This window comes from Neovison vison, chromosome 9, assembly GCF_020171115.1.
Source record: "Neovison vison isolate M4711 chromosome 9, ASM_NN_V1, whole genome shotgun sequence".
In the NCBI taxonomy this organism is placed as follows: Eukaryota; Metazoa; Chordata; class Mammalia; order Carnivora; family Mustelidae; genus Neogale; species Neogale vison.
The window spans coordinates 49,887,821-49,906,858 of record NC_058099.1 but is presented as its reverse complement, the minus strand read 5'-3'; the positions used below and the strand labels follow the sequence as shown (position 1 = coordinate 49,906,858).

Below are 19,038 nucleotides of genomic sequence, written 5' to 3'. Positions count from 1 at the left end.
GAGCCACCCAGGCGCCCCAAAAGCATTTGATCTTGAGGAGGTCCCAAGAGTTCATTTTTTCCCTTGCTTCCTTTGCCTTTGGCAATGTTTCTAGGAAGAAGTTGCTGTGGCTGAGGTCAAAGAGGTTGCTGCCTGTGTTCTCCTAAAGGATTTTGATGGACTCCTGTCTCATATTGACATCTTTCATCCATTTTGAGTCTATTTTTGTGTGTGGTATAAGGAAATGGTCCAGTTTCATTCTTCTGCATGTGGCTGTCCAATTTTCTCAACACCATTTGTTGAAGAGACTTTTTTCCATTGGACATTCTTTCCTGCTTTGTTGAAGATTAGTTGACTATAGAGTTGAGGGTCTATTTCTGTGCTCTCCATTTTGTTCCATTGATCTATGTGTCTGTTTTTGTGCCAGGACCATACTGTCTTGATGATTACAGCTTGTAATAGAGCTTGATGTCTGGAATTGTGATGCCACCAACTTTGGCTTTCTTTTTCAATATTCCTCTGGCTATTCAGGGTATTTTTCATTCCATATAAATTTTGGGATTATTTCTCTGAAAAAAGTTGGTGGTATTTTGATGGGGATTGCATTGAACACACGTGTAGATTGCTGTAGGTAGCATAGACATTTTCACAATATTTGTTCTTCCAATCCATGAGCATGGAATGTTTTTCCATTTCTTTGTGTCTTCCTCAATTTCTTTCATGGGTACTTCACAGTTTTCTGAGTACAGATTCTTTGCCTCTTTTGTTAGGTTTATTCCTAGGTATCTTATGGTTTGGGGTGCAATTGTAAATGGGATCAACTCCTTAATTTCTCTTCTGTCTTCGTGTTGGTGTGTAGAAATGCAACTGATTTCTGTACATTGATTTTATATTCTGACACTTTACTTAATTCCTGTTTGAGATCTAGCAGTTTTGGAATAGAGTCTTTTGGATTTTCCACGTATGGTATCATATCATCTACAAACAGTGAGAGTTTGACTTCTTCTTTGTCAATTCAGATGCCTTTTGTTTCTTTTTGTTGTCTGATTGCTGAGGCTAGGACTTCTAGTACTATGTTGAATAGCAGTGGTGATAGTGGAGAGCACTGCTGTGTTCCTGACCTTAGGGGAAAAGGTCTCAGTTCTTCCCCATTGAGAATGATATTTGCTGTGGGTTTTTCATAGATGGCTTTGATGATTTGAGGTATTTACCCTCTACCCCTACACTTTGAAGAGTTTTGACCAAGAAAGGATGCTGTGCTTTGTCAGTTGTTTTTTTTTTTTTTTAGCATCTATTGAGAGTATCATATGGTTCTTGTCCTTTCATTAATGTGTTGTATCACATTAATTGATTTGCAGATATTGAGCCAAACTTGCAGCCCCAGAATAAATCCCACATGGTCATGGTGAACCAACCTTTTAATGTACTGTTGGATCCTATTGGTTAGTATTTTGGGTAGAGTTTTTGCCTCTGTGTTCATCAAGAATATTGGCCTATAATTCTCCTTTTGGGTGAGGTCTTTGTCTAGTTTTGGGATCAAGATAATGTTGGCCTCATAAAATGAGTTTGGAAGTTTTCCTTCCATTTCTATTTTTTGGAAGAGTTTCAGGAGAATAGGTATTAATTCTTTCAGTGTTTAGTAGAATTCCCTTAGGAAGCCATCTGGCCCTGAGCTCTTATTTTTGGGGGAGATTTTTGATAATTGCTTCAATCTCCTTACTCATTATGGATCTGTTCAGGTTTCCTATTTCTTCTTGGTTCAGTTTTGGTAGTTTATACATCTCTAGCAATGTATCCATTTCTTCCATATTGTCAAATTTGCTGGTGTATGGTTGCTCATAATTTGTTCTTATAACAGTTTGTATTTCCTTGGTGTTGGTTGTTACCTCTACTCTTATATTCACGATTTTATTAATTTGGGTCCTTTCTCTTTTCATTTAGATAAGGCTGGCCAGGGGTTTATCAGTCTTATTAATTCTTCCAAAGAACCAACTTCTAGTTTCGTTGATTTGTTCTACTGTTCTTTTTGTTTCTATTTCATCAATTTCTGCTCTGATCTTTATGATTTTTCTTCTCCTGATGGGTTTAGGCTTTCTTTGCTGTTGTTTCTCCAGCTCCTTCAGGAGTAGGGTTATGTTGTACTTGAGACCTTTCTTTATTCTTGAGGGAAGACTTGTATTGCTATATACTTTCCTCTCAGGACTGCCTTTGCTGTGTCCCAAAGATTTTAAACAGTTGTGCTTTCATTTTCATTTGTTTCCATGAATTTTTTTTAATTCTTCTTTAATTTCCTGGTTGACCCATTCATTCTTTAGTAGGATGCTCTTCAGCCTCCATGTATTGTAGTTCTTTTCAACTTTCCTCTTTCCCTTTTCCTTTTAGTTTCAAAGCATTGTGGTCTGAAAATATGCAGGAAATGATCCCAATTTTTTGGTACTGGTTGAGACCTGATTTGTGACCCAGGTTGTAATCTATTCTGAAGAAGGTTCCATGCGTATGCAAATGTGCATTCTGTTGCTTTGGGATGGAATGTTCCAAATATATCTGTGATGTCCATCTGGTCCAGTGTGTCATTTAAGACCTTTATTTCCTTGTTGATCTTTTGCTTGGATGATCTGTGCATTTCAGTGAGGGGGGTGTTAAAGTCCCCTACTATTATCGTACTATTGTTTATGTGTTTCTTTGATTTTATTAATTGGTTTTTATAGTTGGCTGCTCCCATGTTAGGGGCATAGACATTTAAAATTGTTAGGGGCAACCTGGGTGGCTCAGTGGGTTAAAGCCTCTGCCTTCGTCTCAGGTCATGGTCCCAGGGTCCTGGAACCGAGTCCCACATTGGTCTCTCTGCTCGGCGGGGAGCCTGCTTCCTCCTCTCTCTCTGCCTGCCTCTCTGCCTACTTGTGATCTCTGTCTGTCAAATATATAAATAAAATCTTAAAAAAAATAAAAAATAAAATAGAATAGAATAAAATAAAATTGTTAGATCATCTTGTTGGACAGACCATTTAAGTATGATATAGTGTCCATCCTCCTCTCTTATTATAGTTTTTGGCTTAAAATCTAATTTATCTGATATAGGGATTGCCACCCTAGCTTTCTTTTGATGTCCATTAGCATGGTAAATTGATTTCCACCACCTCACTTTAAATCTGGAGGTGTCTTTGGGTCTAAAATGAGTTTCTTGTAGACAGCATATCTATGGGGTCTTATTTTTTAATCCATTCTGATAACCTGTATCTTTTTTTTTTTAAAGATTTTATTATTTATTTGACAGAGAGAAATCACAAGCAGATGGAGAGGCAGGCAGAGAGAGAGAGGGAAGCAGGCTCCCCGCTGAGCAGAGAGCCCGATGTGGGACTCGATCCCAGGACCCTGAGATCATGACCTGAGCCGAAGGCAGTGGCTCAACCCACTGAGCCACCCAGGCGCCCCTAACCTGTATCTTTTGATTGGGACATTTAACCCAGTTACATTCAGGGTAACTATCAAAAGATATGAATTAAGTGCCATTGTATTGTCTGTAAGATGACTGTTACTGTATATTGTCTCTGTTTCTTTCTGGTCTGTTACTTTTAGGCTTTCTCTTTGCTTAGAGGACCCCTTTCAATATTTCCTGTAGGGCTGGTTTTGTGTTTGCAGATTCTTTTAGTTTTTGCTTGTCACAGAAGCTTTTTCTCTCTCCTTCCATTTTCAATGACAGCCTAACTGGATATAGTATTCTTGGCTGCATATTTTTCTCATTCAGTGCTCTGAATGTATCATGTCAGTCCTTTCTGGCCTGCCAGGTCTCTATAGATTGGTCTGCTGCCAATCTAATATTTCTACCACTGTATGTTACAGACCTGTTATCCCGAGCTGCTTTCAGAATTTTCTCTTTGTCACTGAGACTTGTAAGTTTTACTATTAATGATGGGGTGTGGACCTATTTTTATTGATTTTGAGGGGGTTTCTCTGTGCCTCCTGGATTTTGATGCTTGTTCCCTTCGCCAAATAAAGGAAATTCTGTGCTATAATTTGCTCCAATACACCTTCTGCCCCTCTTCTTCTTCTTCTCCTGGGGTCCCTATTATTCTAATATTGTTTTATCTTATAGTATCACTTATTCCTCGAATTCTCACCTCTTGGTTCAGTAGTTGTTTGTATCTTTTTGCTGAGCTTGTTTATTCTCCTTCATTTGGTCTTCTATATCACTAATTCTCTCTTCTGTGTCATTTATCCTAGCAGTAAGAGCCTCCATTTTTCATTGCACCTCATTAGTAGCTTTTTTTATTTCAACTTGGTTAGCTTGTAGTTCATTTCTCCAGAAAGGGATTCTCTAGTATCTTCCATGCTTTTTTCAAGCCCAACTAGCACCTTCGTAATCATCATTCTGAACTCTAATTCTGACATAATACTAATGTCCATATTGATTAGGTCCCTAGCCATCAGTACTGCCTCTTGTTCTTTTTTCTTTTTTCTTTTTTTTTTTTTTGTGGTGAGTTTGTCATTTTATCCAGATAAGAATGGATGAATGAGAGAACAAAATACTAAAAAGATAGTAATGACCCCAGAAAAATATACACTTTGGGAAAGTGGTTGATTTTCTGTTCCTAGAATTGCTGCTCTTCTTCTTTTCTATCTCCTGTTGAGTTTACAGGTGTTCAGAATGGTTTGATAACCATCTAGCTGAGCTCTTGGGACCTGATGATATTTAGTTCACTTCCACTGCCTTCATCTTGCTCCTGCCCCCACCCCCATCATCTGTATTCTTTAAATATGTGAGCTTAAGTGAAATACCCACAACAATCCTAGACAGGTGCTATAATTCTCCTCATTTTATAGATAACGAAACTGTGACACTGAGGTAAATGACTTGCCCAGGGCTACCAAGTGACTGAGTGGTAAAGCTGGGGTTGGGACCCTGACAGTTTTCCTCCAGCATCTGAGCTTTTAACCACTGTGCTGTATTGTCAGCAGGGTCATTTTGAACTCCATTGCTCTGAAGATAACTCAACAATTATCTATTTAGCATGCCAGCTCTGTGCAGGATACTCAGGAAGGAACTGTGAAAGAAGCAAAAGAGTCTCAGCACTTGTGGTACTGCTCTCCAATCTAACTAAAGAAATGAGACATTGTTGAGCTGAAAGCATTTTGTAGTACAGCTCAGAACAACTCTGGAAGATCAGGAAAGGGAGAAATTCTCATGGACCATGATAACACAGGAGGTAGAACTTGACTCATTCTTAATTGAATGGGAAGATTGGGAAGGATAGATGGGAGGAGCAGGAGCATGAATTCATCCCCAAATTAATGACAAGGAGAATCAAAGAGGCTACCTTGACTTTGATAAACAAGTTAATGTTGGGATCTGGAATAGGTAATTTTGCAAAAATGAGAGCAAGATACTATTCTAAAGAGAAGGGATGTGCCTATGTTTTCCAGCACCCAGTCCTGTGTTGGGACCTAAAATAGGTTTAAGAATGCATGCTTGTCAGGTCAGAAGGCCTGAGATAGTACAACATCGTGACCTGTGTAGAAGATGCATATTTCTGTGTCCAGAGCTTTAAGATTTCCTCTTGAAAAGGAGGGGTTCCAAGATGGTAACATAAGAGAGCACCACTTACATCATTTTAAAAAACACTAATTTCTTAGCTGCAGTTTATATTGAAACTGCTTTTTTTTTTTAATTTAGAAAACAGTGAGGACTGGTCAATATACTCCTTTATTTTATCCTTATAAGAACTGTCTGAGGTCAGTATTATCCTCCATTTGCAGAAAGAACTTAGAGGTCCAGAGTTGAAACTCTTACCCAAGACCTCCACCTGTCTCTATCACTCTTGACTGAAGTCAGAAACATTCCTCTGCACAGCAGCTTCATGTGGTTGGTCATGGAGTTCACTTTGAGAAACAGGCCTACACAAGACAGGGATGGTCATTGTTGAGCCAAGGATTCAGAGGATATCCTGATGCCACCCCACTCACAGAATTGCTAGAGACTTTCCTTTAGACACCCACAGCGGCCTCCTTTCAACTAAGAGTACTTTCTCACTTTATATTACAAATGCAGATGAGGCAGTTTCACCTCAAAGAGCTTATACTTGGTAGGACTGACCCCTGGCACTTTCTCCGAATCCTACTCATAAGGTGGACAAGGGCCGTACTTACATAACTAAAACAATGATTTGCACTCTAAGCTGCTCCTTCTTTTCTAGAATGCTGGAGAAGACATGCTGTCCCAAAGAAGCTCTCAAGTAAAGGCCATCAGAAAAGCAAAACTTTTATTTTCTAGCTAACTGTATGAGCAAAGAAATAAAGCAATAGGTTTTATTTCAGTAAACCAAAGGGGAAGTGGAGGTATGGGTATGGGAGAAAAGCAGCTAGTATTAATATTCCTAATGTGACCACAGGACCATTTTCTACGTAGGCCTTAATTATGCCCCATTCCATGTCCCCTCATTCTCTGATTCTTTAAATTCCAAAACAACCCCAGAGAAATCTTTCTGGTTTTGCTTGGAAAGCAGCACTATAGTTCTGTGTCTGTGCATTCTAAAACAGGCCTGTCAAATCCGAAAACGAAATACAAGTTGACAGAAATCAGCTACTAACAAATTAAGTTAAATTAATAGAGCAGACGCCTGAAATACAAAGAAAACTTTTTATTCCCCATGAATCTCTCTCCCTAGATAGCAAGCTAGATAGAGAGACTAAAGCTGACCTCAGGCTTCACAGCAAAGCCCTTTCTTTTGCCTTGTCATGTTTCCTAGAGAGCCCTGCATGGGCTCTTCAGAACTACTGCTCCTCCTGGTGGCAGCCTCCAAACCACCAGCTACCAAAGTTGAGGACATACTACATACTAAAAGACATAATAAATTGGAAAAAAAGAGTGCTAGACCAAGAATCTCTATCTCAAATTCCAACTCTGCAACCAAATAACACTTTATTTACCTCCTTGAGCTGAAGAGTTTGGTTTTATGAGTGTAAATTATTTGTAAGTATATGCAAATTCAGATTTTGCCCAGTAGGTTTTGTCCCTTAATATTTAAGACTATTTTTATGAGGGCAAATACTTTATCATCTCTATCTTTGTATATATGTTACATAGAATAAAAGAACATGCAAGTGGTAAATCTAGGTCTAGGTTCATTCCTTTCCACTCTCACTGTTCCCATCCAAGTTCAGACTCGTGTGGCTTTTCGCCTGGTGTGAAGGCTCTCCTCCTTCTCTTCATCACCTCTGTGGGAATCTTTTCTGAGCTTCAGACCTGCTCAGAAAGCATTATGCCTCACTCAGTAGCATCCGTAAGTGGTGCAGCTACTATTCCTCCCACCTTAAAAAATGGGTGGTTCAGGCCCACTGCTGGGAGAGGGTTCTATACCTCCTACCTGAGATCAAACATATATAGTAGTTCTGTGAGGCAGGAGAGGAACGATCTGAATGTGGAGATCTAATAAATTGTCAGAGGGCTACAGAGAATTGGCCAATAACATACTCCCCTCTCTTCCTTTCTGACAATCTTTACCATCCTTCCTCACATTTAATTTTTCCTTCAGGGTGTCCAACATTACCAACAAAAGCATCACTGGAAATGCCAGAAGATGGTATGGAAATTCCTGCTGTACCTTATTTTCACAGCTCAGCTTCCTCTGCTGAGGAAGACCTCAGTAGGAAGACCTACTTCAGCTGGGTTTTAGACGTGGATAAGCTGAAATATCAGAAGGTGAAGGGATTTGCCAGTGGTGACCACTTAAACAATAGGAGGATCAAAGTTCAGAAGACTGGTCTTCTAGCCTCCTGGTCTGAATGTTCAATTCAAGAAACCTTTCTGTAGGGAAGCCAGAGACGGTGCAGGTTTTAGGGAAGCAGGCATCCCAATGGACTTGGGAATTTGGCATATTCTAATCCCTGCCTTTTTGAGTGTAATAAAACTGAATAACAATGCTAAACTCAATCATCTTGAGTAGTCAGTTCTATTGATATTTGATTAAGCCTGCTTTTATTATTGCTGTTTGGAAATCATTATGGAGGCATACATGTTCTGGGACAGCATCATGATTTAAATCATAGTCAATTTTTATTTTTTTTTAAATCTAAGCCTGAATACCTGAAGAGATTTAGCAATATAATATAGTTGTGTTTGTTAATATTCTTTTTTAAGATAGTGACATTGATGAAGTCTTAGAATATAAGTGAGGTTCTGTGGGCTGAGGTTCAGAGCCAATGACCAAGAAAGAATTCTTGAGACATCTTTGGTGCAAAATGGTGGTTTATTAAAGCATGGGGACAGGATCTGTGGGCAGAAAGAGCTCCTGCCCCGGGGCTGTGATGAGTGGTCCATTATATGCTTGCAAGTTGGAAGGGGGTCAGGGATGGAAGTAATTCTCTCAGGAATTTTGGAAGCAAGGTTTCCAGGATCTCAAGGAGCTAGCTACTGTTAGGAAAAGGGTTATTCATTACTAGTAATAAAACCTTTGTCATGAGACCCTTTAGAGTGGACCATATGCTTGGGAATGATTGTCAGCACTATCTTGGAGGGTTTAGAGATAAATTTTCCAAAGAAATTGCTAAAGTAGACTTATAGGATCCTTGTTGGGGATAGGGGGTCAGTCAGGCTAGGATTGCCCTTTGACATAGCAAAGATTTAAGGTGGGGGTAGTTGAGTCCCTCGAGGAATGTCACTCTGCCTATTTTAAGGGCTTGTCAGTGGGTAAGGAAATTTGATAACTTTTCTTCTGCCTCCATTTCCCACATCAACATTGTTACTTATTATATAGTTTACCAAAGATAAGAAGTGAGTATTGTCATCTTTCTTTTACTAGCTTCTTTGAAATAGCCTAACATGTAATTGTTTGAGAAAATTCCCTTAGCATTTAATGGATGTGTGAATGAATGCGTGGATGAGTTCTACCTCAGTCTCTCATGGCCTCTTTCCCAACCCTAACGAATCTAGCTCCAGCTCAGTGCCCCCAAAAACTTGACTCTCTTCAGCAATTGTGGTGATGGTATGGAATGGCACCAAATCAAACACAGACCATTCAGAAACTTCCCTTTAGCTGAGGTTTTCTGTTTCCTTCCCCATTTTTACCAGACCTGTGTAGTAGATTAAAGATTGATACATGTAAGCCTTGTTTTTCCTCTTTCTTGCCTTCCTTCTGCCAGGAGGTAACAGTAAGAAATGCAGTCATTTCAAGGCCAGAAATGGAGCTGAGGAAGCATGATCCATTGCCAGATTGGCTGCCCACCTCAGAATAACTAAAAGCTGATGAGAGTCGGTGCCAGAGTGTCAATAACATAGAGTCTGGAGAGGACCCAGCAAGAGAGATAGTGAGGAAGGGAAAGAATTGTACAGTGAGGAGAACATGTTGCTGGGGCAGGAGGTCTGATTCCTAGTCTGAATTTCACCACCAAGTGAAAGCATGACATTTTCATGCTTTCCCTCCCCCCTGCAACATTTCCTGAAAAATGACCCCTATTTCCAGCTTATGTCCTATGGGTGGATGTTGACATGCTATTGGGTGAACAGATCTTTGGCCTTGTGAAACTAGAGAGGTAGAAATTATCCCAAAGATGGAAATGACTGATTCTGGAAGCTTCTAAGCCCCCTGTAAGGCATTGCTGTACTATCGAATGGTTTGCTGACCCATGGTTTGCTGACCAATGCACTGGATATCTGAGCTTCCTGTCCTGTCCTTCTGGATTCCCACCTCCACCTAAACAATCCAGTTGTCATCAGCCTCATCAAGTCACGGGGACATAAGTTTAAGTTATCATTAGTCACTAATCTGCTTAACTGCCATGAGGTAGCTAGTGGTTCTTGGAAATGGCATAAATCCAAACAAGAACAAAGGGAAGACTAAGATTGGAGTGGGTTTTGAAGCTCTTGCTAGGCATTCACAATGTAATACTTGTAATTCTTTTAGGGAAGGCAAAATATTGGAACTAGATGGTGATTACTCTGGAATTTTCTACCATTGTCTCGAAGGGCAGGTTTTGCCTTTATTTTACTTACCTTTTTTTTTTTAAGATTTTATTTATTTATTTTATACATAGAGAGAGAGATCACAAGTAGGCAGAGAGACAGGCAGAGAGAGAGGAGGAAGCAGGCTCCCCACTGAGCAGAGAGCCCAATGCAGGGCTCGATCCCAGGACCCTGAGATCATGACCTAAGCTGAAGGCAGAGGCCCCAACACACTGAGCCACCCAGGCGCCCCTTTACTGGCCTTTTCTACAAAGAGTCCTTTATTAAGTTTTATGGGAAACAATAAGATCTAAGTTTTATACCCCATGGATGGATATATGTATGACTACCTAGAATTGAGAGGTAGTTAGACATGGGATTTCCTTCAAACACATGCATCAGTATCCTCTCCTCAATATTTGACTCTTGGCTTACTCTCACACAACTCCAGGCCTTTACTCCAGATGCTTTTCTCCATGTCTGGAAACCCTGCCTGCTTTCCACCATTCAACAAAGCTCTAACCCCCTTCGGCTTGGGTCATGATCCCAGGGTCCTGGGATCGAGCCCCACATCGGGCTCTCTGCTCAGCAGGGAGCCTGCTTCCCCGCCCCCTCTCTCTGCCCGCCTGTCTGTCTGTCAAATAAATAAATAAAATCTTTAAAAAAATAAAAAAAACTCTACTCCTCCTTCCTTTTCCTTAAGAAGCCTTTCCCAAATCCACCGGCACCATTCATTCCAGCATCTCCTCTCATCCATGATGTGGGTGTTATATGTATTCAGCAAACATATACTGTCTATTCCAACTGGCATTTTTAGATCAAGTAATCAACAAGCTGCACAGGCAATCAAAAACCTCATTTGGGGCTGCTAGCAGAATCCCATCAATCAAAGTGGCAAGAGAGCCTGGGTTCCTGAGTGTCACTGTGGCTGGTTTGTCTCTGTTTTAAAAACAGGGTTCCAGGGGCACCTGGATGGCTCAGTTAAGCTCCAACTCTTAATCTCAGCTCAGGTCTTGATCTCAGGGTCATGAGTTCAAGCCCCATGTTGGGGATAGAGGGTACCTTAAATATAAAAATAAAAATAAAACCGGGTTCCTTCCTGCCTTACCAGTATTGAATGCCAGAAAGGAGTCAACTGACCTGATTAGGTCTCTATTTCTTTTCTGTTGCTCCAGGATTCTTCTGCAGCCAGATGATTCCTTACAGATCCTGGCACCAGTGGAAGCTGATGTGGGTTTCTACACTTGTAATGCCACAAATGCCTTGGGCTATGACTCTGTCTCCATTGCCGTCACGTTAGCAGGTAACATGAAAATTCTGTGTGGTTTGATTTGGAGTGACACCATGGGTGCCTAAGATTTGCCAAGCAAGTCCAGGAACACATAGATAAAAGAGATTCACACGCTGCCTTCAGAGAGGTTATAGCCTATAATTATAATTAAGTGGAGATGAAGTATAATAGTTGGTAGAATGAAATACATGGTATAAATGATAACCTAAGAGTGTGCACAGACATTCATTTCATCTGGGAGATTTTAGAGTCAGAACGAGTGGGTTTTGATAAGCAGAGATGGGGCAATACTCCAGGAAGACAGAACAACATGAGCAAAGGAGTTGTGTACAAGTAAGTAACATGTTCGGGAACATGGGTCATGACCTGAGATTTTGAATGCTCATTTGGGATCCTATCATTTCTCCTTGTTACACGTGTTGCAAAGAAGTCTTGAAAACCCACAGGTCATTGGAATTCCTCAGTCATGGTTTGGAGCAGGAGTGTTCTCTCCAGTTCTGTTTTATGTCAACCTCTTGCTCTAACACACCTGCCCACACTTTCCCTTTATCCGTAAGGTTAGGCAAACATTCTGCACATGGTGATTTAAGAAAACTGCTGTATAAAGTACAGTGTCTCCCAATATTGTGGTCTTGTCATCATGTACTTTATAAAAAAACCTCTCTTAACCCAAGACACAAATCCTTGCCTTCGAAACGAGAAAAGACCTAGGTACCAACTGTACCAGTGCCCTCATTTCTTAGAGGCCAGGTCCTGTAACCTGAGGTCATGTAACCACTCAGCTAGTCATGGAGGTAAGAAGGGAACCGAGGCCTCCTGACTGCGCTCATTGTTCCTTCCATTTCCCCAACGATCCTGCCGAAGTAGGATCCTCTTTCTCAGATCTGGCCCATGCAGTCTTTCTGGCAGTACGTTGCATGTGTTTGTCTTTATTCTTTTCAATTGCTGCTCCTGTCAGATGATTCAGTAAATGCTAGAAAAGCCAACGTCACCCCACACTGACCTCATCGGTCCATGCTGGGATTATGTTGTCACACTGTTCTCTAGTCACACATGCTACTCCCTTGCATATCTGTTTAGCAACAGCATTTCTGCCCCCATGACCTAAGGCTGATCTGGAAAGGGACCTTTAGCAGGAGGCTTTCCAGGGAAGATGAAAGTCAGCAGTGAATAAGGCAAGTTAAGATCACCCTGGGGTGGATTAAAGACTGATATTATTAATGCCTATTTTTTTTGAGCAGAACATTTGCTTTCCTCCTAATGTATTCCAGTTACAGTCTTCATTCCCCTCTTTGTACAGAGTCCAGATGCTCAGCACCAATCTCTTAAAAGCTCTTCTGCCTTCCACACTCCAACCTGCCTTTCTCAAGGGCACTGCTGACATCCTTCCAATAGCTGGCAAACAATGGCTTTTAGAGGATTAAGTCTCTTATTTATATTTATCCAGATATGGTTCGGCTCCATCACAGACTGAATACCCTTGTTCACCTGAATTTAATACGATTAATGGAAACCTGTCTGGAATTAAGTAAGGCAATTGTAACATCAAACTTGTCTTCAGCTCTTTGAAGAAGACCTAGTGGAGGCTGCCAAAGTGTTCAAAGCCAGAAAAGAGAGAGCAGCCAAGGAGGCACTGGTTAATGGGAGGAAAGGGTCTGACTAATGAAGTAGATCACAAACACCATACCTAGGACCTAGGGGACTGGGTCCTTGTACTTCAGTGCTGGGCTTTGTTCAGGTCTGCTGATGAATCTAGTGGTCCCACTAAAAATTAAGGCTCAAAATGCATTTTAATATGTTGCTTTGTGATTGGATTTGTGTCTTTACCTGGGATTATCATCTACACCTGTGGCATATCAGCTACTTTCTTAGCATACCCTCCACCAAGTACCGTGGGACATTTAGCAATAAATAAGGCCTGAATTTTGTGCTCCGTAATGCATACAGACTAGTCAAGGCAACCGAGGCATACAGGACTACTTAGAATGGAAAGATAGTTATAGTTTCCTTCAAATGTATGCATCAAGGTCCTTTGTAGTGGCGTATAAAACATGCACACACACACACACACACACACACACACACACACACACATATATATATATATACACTAAATTTAAGGGGAAAATTATTTACCCCTTAAAGTGTCAAGCATTTATAAATTTCCTGACCAATGATCCTGGGTATTCATAACCTCCCTGGGTTTTCATTCTCATTTAGAAAAATGAAATTAATAATATCCTATGGGATCATGTTGAGTTAAACAAGATGGCGCATGTGAAAAAGCACTTAGCCCCATGCCAGGCATCAGTAAATGTTTCGTTTTCTTTCTCTAGCTTTGCTAAAATGAAACACATCCTGAAAGCCATTCTAAAATGTGTAAAACATTAGTCCAACTTGGCTTCCATGTATTTTTCATTATAAGTCGTCACACTGAGATTTTTCCTGTATGGATTTAGGAATTGATTCAGCCCAAATGCAGTCTAATCTTCATAGTAAATCTCTGTGCTTCTGGACTTCCAAAAACATTGCAGACTTTTTGCCTTGACTTCTGTATGGATGTCAGACCAAAAGGGGGAAAAAAATATCTTTTTGCAGCTCAAGATACTGAAGTGTGTCCATGATTTTGTAAGGAAGGTATGAACTTTGGTCTTGCCAGTGTGCTTGAGTTGACTAGAGGTGGGGAAACTTCATAGTAATTCGAGGGAGCAGGCAAAGCATGACAGTTGAGCCTAAGGGCTCTGCAGCCTCCTGGTCTGGATCGGAATCCTGGCTCTGTCACTTCCTGGCTGTGTAACTTCAAGGAACTTCTTTGCTCTCTTTGACTTGGCTTCTTCATTTGTAAATGGTGATAAAAATAGTACTTGATTCAGACAGTTCCCATGAAGACTTAACAGAAAATGCTGATAATTGTGCACTCCATATTTGTTAGCTATTATTATTGTGAGAAAAATGCATAAAATAAAAGCTGAATTATTTTTATAGGAGAGGAGACTCCTTTTCAGAGAATAGAATGCTCACAAGCCCTTTGGAGGGCGCCGTACCCTCAATGTCTCAATGCCAGCTCAGGAACTTGGATTAGCCATCTAGAAAGGGCTGGGCTTCCTGGATTCAGAAGGGAGACACCTTGAGATAAGGAATACCTCACATGGGCCTGATGAATTCTCAGTGGTCCACAACCTTGGCCCACAACCTCTTCCACGGAGTTACCCCATCCTCTGGAGTGACTGTGTTGTCAATTCTGCCTCTCAGATTCCTTTTAGGTCTGTTGCTACTCTGTACGCAATTTTTCTTTAAGCATGTAAACCCCATTCAACTTCAGACATGCTAGACAAACCCTTCCTTGGTCTGCCTTCTTTGGCCCTGTGAAATACTGTCTTCAGTATCCTTTTGCTTTCCTCCAAACTCATCCATTACCTGATTTGTCTATCTCAGAGACTTGAGGGTACTTTGTAAGTGTGTGTCAGCATGGAGAAAGCTAGCATCTCCCTGTCCACCTCCCTGGTTCAGAACGGAAGCTCATAGCCAGGTAGACACAGGGCCACAAGATTCCTTTCTGTCCTGAACCGAATTAATTGGATACCTGTTTCACTGCTTAGAATGTAGAGGACAGTAGCATACCATGGATGGGTGGGTTATAGCAGGGAGGAAGGAGTATAAGAATGGCCCCAAAAGGTCACATACCTAACATTTTGAAGTATTGATTATTTTATATCCACTATAGATGGCTCTAGGTAAAGGAGATTTTCTGGTGTGTACAGAGATGGGCACAAAGATTGGAGAGCGATCTCAACTAGTCAGATTCAACTCTCAGCCAGGCTGCTCAGGAACCTTCCAATCTGAATGGCAAAGGCGGGGTTTTGAAGGAAAGCAGTAGTTTCCTGGTAAATTGCTTCAGTCTGGCTCAGTGGAGTTGAGTTCTACTTACCAATGCAGATGAGTCCTGTCCAGGTGTAGACCATGGATGAGGTCATTGCCATAAGGGAAAAGTTTTTGGTTGTCATTGATTTTATAAGATCACAAAAGAGATACTGTAAGCCCTGCCTGACATCATCACTGGAAAATGAGAAGAAGATGAGAGATGAGCATATCTTTCATTGAAAGGCGAGAATACAGATGAGCTCATCTGAAGTTTTCTCAGGAAGAGAGAGACAGAAAATATTTCTCTTTCCCTGGCATGCTTTTCTGCTTTTTTATGAGTTGAATAACTGACACATACTGTGTCTAATAAGGAGATCACAGAAAATAAAATATAAAGGAAAATAAAAATAAAAGGTGATTGTCCTTGAAATTCATCTTTCCTTACCCTCTCCCCATCATGATTTAGCAGCTGCAGTAAAAGACAAGTAGTTTTGTAAGGTTTTTATAACACAATTCTTTTCAGATTGGCATTTCTGAAAATTTATCCAGCAATTCTGTAAACCAGAGAAGAACTTTGCTTCACAGACAGACTCAGAGAGAGTCCTATCACCGGTGGCAAAGATGGACAAAGGCAGGTTTTCTCCAGTGCATTAGATGAGAAGGAAAAGTAGATATGTCTGGCTCTATTTCATATGGTGCTCTGAACAACAGGAAAATGGCCACTAACGAATCCAAGTTGCCATCAACAGATCTTATTATCTGATATGCTACTGAGTAATCAACATCCTCAAGTTTTGTTCAGTAGGTACAAATGTGGAGCATGCCTGCTAAAGAGCCCCAGCTTTTATAGAACTTAGATGAAATGGATAAGAATATAGCAGGAGAATCCACCAGCTTGCTCCGCTCTTCAGTGGAATAAAGGAAACAAAGAAGTACCAATGATCCAAGCTAGTCCACCTCAGATTCTGAAAAGGCAATTTTCACGTCTATCCAAAGGAATGAGGGAAGGATGCATGGTCGGACAGATAGTGGGATGTAGCATATCCTGGGTTAGTCATTTCTAGGACAGGCTACAGCATTATGTGTTTGTACTAGGTATGAGGTCCCTTGTCAAGGGTTCTGCACTGGAGTTAACTTTTTAAGAACTGACTGTTTTCCAGAGCGGCTGCACCGTTTTACATTTCCACCAGCAAGGTATGAGGGTTCCAGTTTCTCCACACCCTCAGTAATGTTCCTTATCATCCTTTTTTTTTTTATTATAATCGTGCTCATGAATGAGAAGTACTATTTCACTGTGATTTTAGTTTATATTTCTCTAATGATTAATGATGTCAAGTAGCTTTTTTGTGCTGATTTGTTATTTATAGATCTTTTTCGTTGTAGTGATAACTTAGTTAAAACAACACAAATATATAATCTTATGATTCCATAGGTCAAAAGTCTCGTATAGTCTCAGAAGATAAAATCAAGATGTCAACAGGCTGCATTCCTTTCTGAAAGCTCTAGGGGAGAATTTTTTTCTTTTTTTGCCCATTTGGGTTGTTGGCATACTTAGTCCCTTGCAACCTAGGACTCTGGTTCCCGTTTTGTTACTGACTGTGGATGGAGCACCATTCCCAGATTCTAGAAGCTATTGCATTACTTGGCATTTGGCCACCTTTGTCCATCTTCAAAGCTAGAAATGGCAGGCTGAGCCCTTCTCATGTTGCTTCTCTCTGACAAACTTCCTGTGTCTCCCTCTTCTGATTTTAAGGGCTCGTGTGACAGACTAGGCCCACTTAAATAACCTAGAATGATCTCTGTATTTTAAGGTCAGCTGATTAGCAACCTTAATTTCCTTTTGCCTTGTAGGATAACAAAGACACTGATTCCAAGGATTGCATATAGGCATCTTGTGGGCGTGGGACATTAATCTGCCTACCATACCCTGCCTGAAGGCCCAGCTCATTTTCATTGAACTATTGCCATAGAAAAATGCAAATTTAATGTAGATAGACTTTCTAACTTTTCCAGATAAGTCAAACGTTTCAAAATATTCACAAATACACACACACACACACACACACACACTTTTAATCTCTCCATTTTTTACTGAGCCCAACTAATTCAAACTTGTAAAAAATTATTTTCAGGCTAAACACATCTGTGCTATGAACATAGCCTGGAGGTTACCAGTACCCTCCAGTCAAATCTTCCATTTTCTGTATTTTCTGATCAGCTATTATACCACATTTCCCAGTGTAGTCAGAGTATTACACAAAGGGTAATAATTTATTTTATTATATTATACTAACTAAAACCATGTAATGATTTGGATGAAAGAGAAACATTTATTTTTTACTATTACAAAAAAGGAAGCTTATTGTAATCATGGAATAAGTAAGATTCTAAGGCAAATATCTGCCTCATTACAAAATTTAGGAGCAGATTTTGAACTATAAATCTGTGTCCTTATTATAAACAGAGGGGTTTTAAATAGATACACTTTTGGGTCTCTTGAAGACCTGAAAGTCTCATGAATTTCTTACATACAAATCAAGAAGAGCAGTCCCTCCACCTGCTATACACTTCCCTTACCTGAAATTCTAATTTTTACAAATTTCCCTCCTTTTACATTGGGAGACTAGAAGAAATATAGGTTTTGCCAGTAATGCCTTAGGAAAAATAACAGGTTAGAGGAAAGGTTCCCAGAGGACTGGTGATGAGAAAGGTACCAGGTAAGCAGAGTGGACTGAAGGTTCAGATGCCGACTCTCAAGGCAGGAGGTAGAGTGAAGTGAGGGAGACCCTACATGAGAAACTGCAGGACAGGAAGGAGTTAAAAATCCCTGAGCTATAAAATGTGAAAGGCATTTGGAAGGAGAACCAGACTAAGAAAAAAAAAAAATCGTGCACTTCAATATAACTATTATCTATAACAAAGCGACTCTTGTTGAAATGGCTAGGTAGCCAGATCTTGAGAAGTTTCTGGCCAGCATGGGATGGTAACTAGTAATAGTGTCTGTATCTGTCACTATTCATTTCAGATGTGTAAGATGTTGTTGGCCTTTATAAGGGCTTTCATGGGATCACACTGATTGTGGCCCCTTAAACTCTATTTAACTCATGAGTCTCAAAATCTTCAACTGGGAATTCTCACCTCAGGGAGTTTTTGCAGACTTAACTCCAGCGGCCCTTATTAGAAGCCTGTGATAAATTGCAGAAGCCAGTGTTTGTTACAGCGTTGTTTGCATATTCTCACTTACTACAGGCATTACCCATCGATGAAAGCTGGATCAAATGCGGTTGTTTTAGTTTTAGATGTTGAAAGTATGTGAAATTTGTAAAACCTCTTCACTCCAATATTTTCATTAGTGGGTGTCACTGCCTTGTTCACCTTTCTCTCAAGTCGAGATCTGGGACCACTGTGGATATCACAGCTGGTTTCCTGAACATTGACGTGGGGGTCCCCAGCAAGTCAGCCTGGCATACACAATCTCGCAAGTAGATACTTTCTGGAGTCTCCAAGGAGACCGGCCCTGGAGTGATGCTTAAGCTCTGTGTGTCTGTCCAGATACTGACGGCAGTTTCAGGAGAATCCACGGTATTGAAATTACTTCTCCTGATTATTCTAAAGCCTTCAGAGTTCTTTAAAATGGAAGCAGTTGAGCTTTTTCTTACCAAAAGATTTGATCCTTCTCTTTCTGTCCTTTTCCTCTTTCTTTTCTTTACACTGTCCCTTTCTGTCTGTCTTCTTAGTTCATCAACACCCATCGTAACATTTCCTGTCCGTTTTAGCAGAGCTGATGCCGATGATTGCTCACATTTGTTCCAACCTCTCACTGCGATGGAATTCCTCTAACAGCTTTACATGCATTAGTGTACTTATTCCTCAGCTCTGCAGCTATAGAAGTAGAAAAACAAGGCAGGAATAACTTGCTCAGTCCTCAAGCATGTGACCCAGAATCCATACCTGACTGGTAGTCTAGAAGGAC

The 19,038-nt window shown here is 40.5% G+C and overlaps 1 protein-coding gene across 1 annotated transcript in view; it reads left to right on the top strand.

The window, feature by feature from the left end:
* ADAMTSL1 (ADAMTS like 1) overlaps window positions 1–19,038 on the top strand; it is a 390,585-nt gene that overhangs the window by 278,753 nt on the left and 92,794 nt on the right. Inside the window, exon 21 of the mRNA XM_044265608.1 lies at window positions 11,089–11,216. Within this exon, the coding sequence (XP_044121543.1) occupies window positions 11,089–11,216 (128 nt within the window). The remainder of the gene's footprint in view (window positions 1–11,088; window positions 11,217–19,038) is intronic.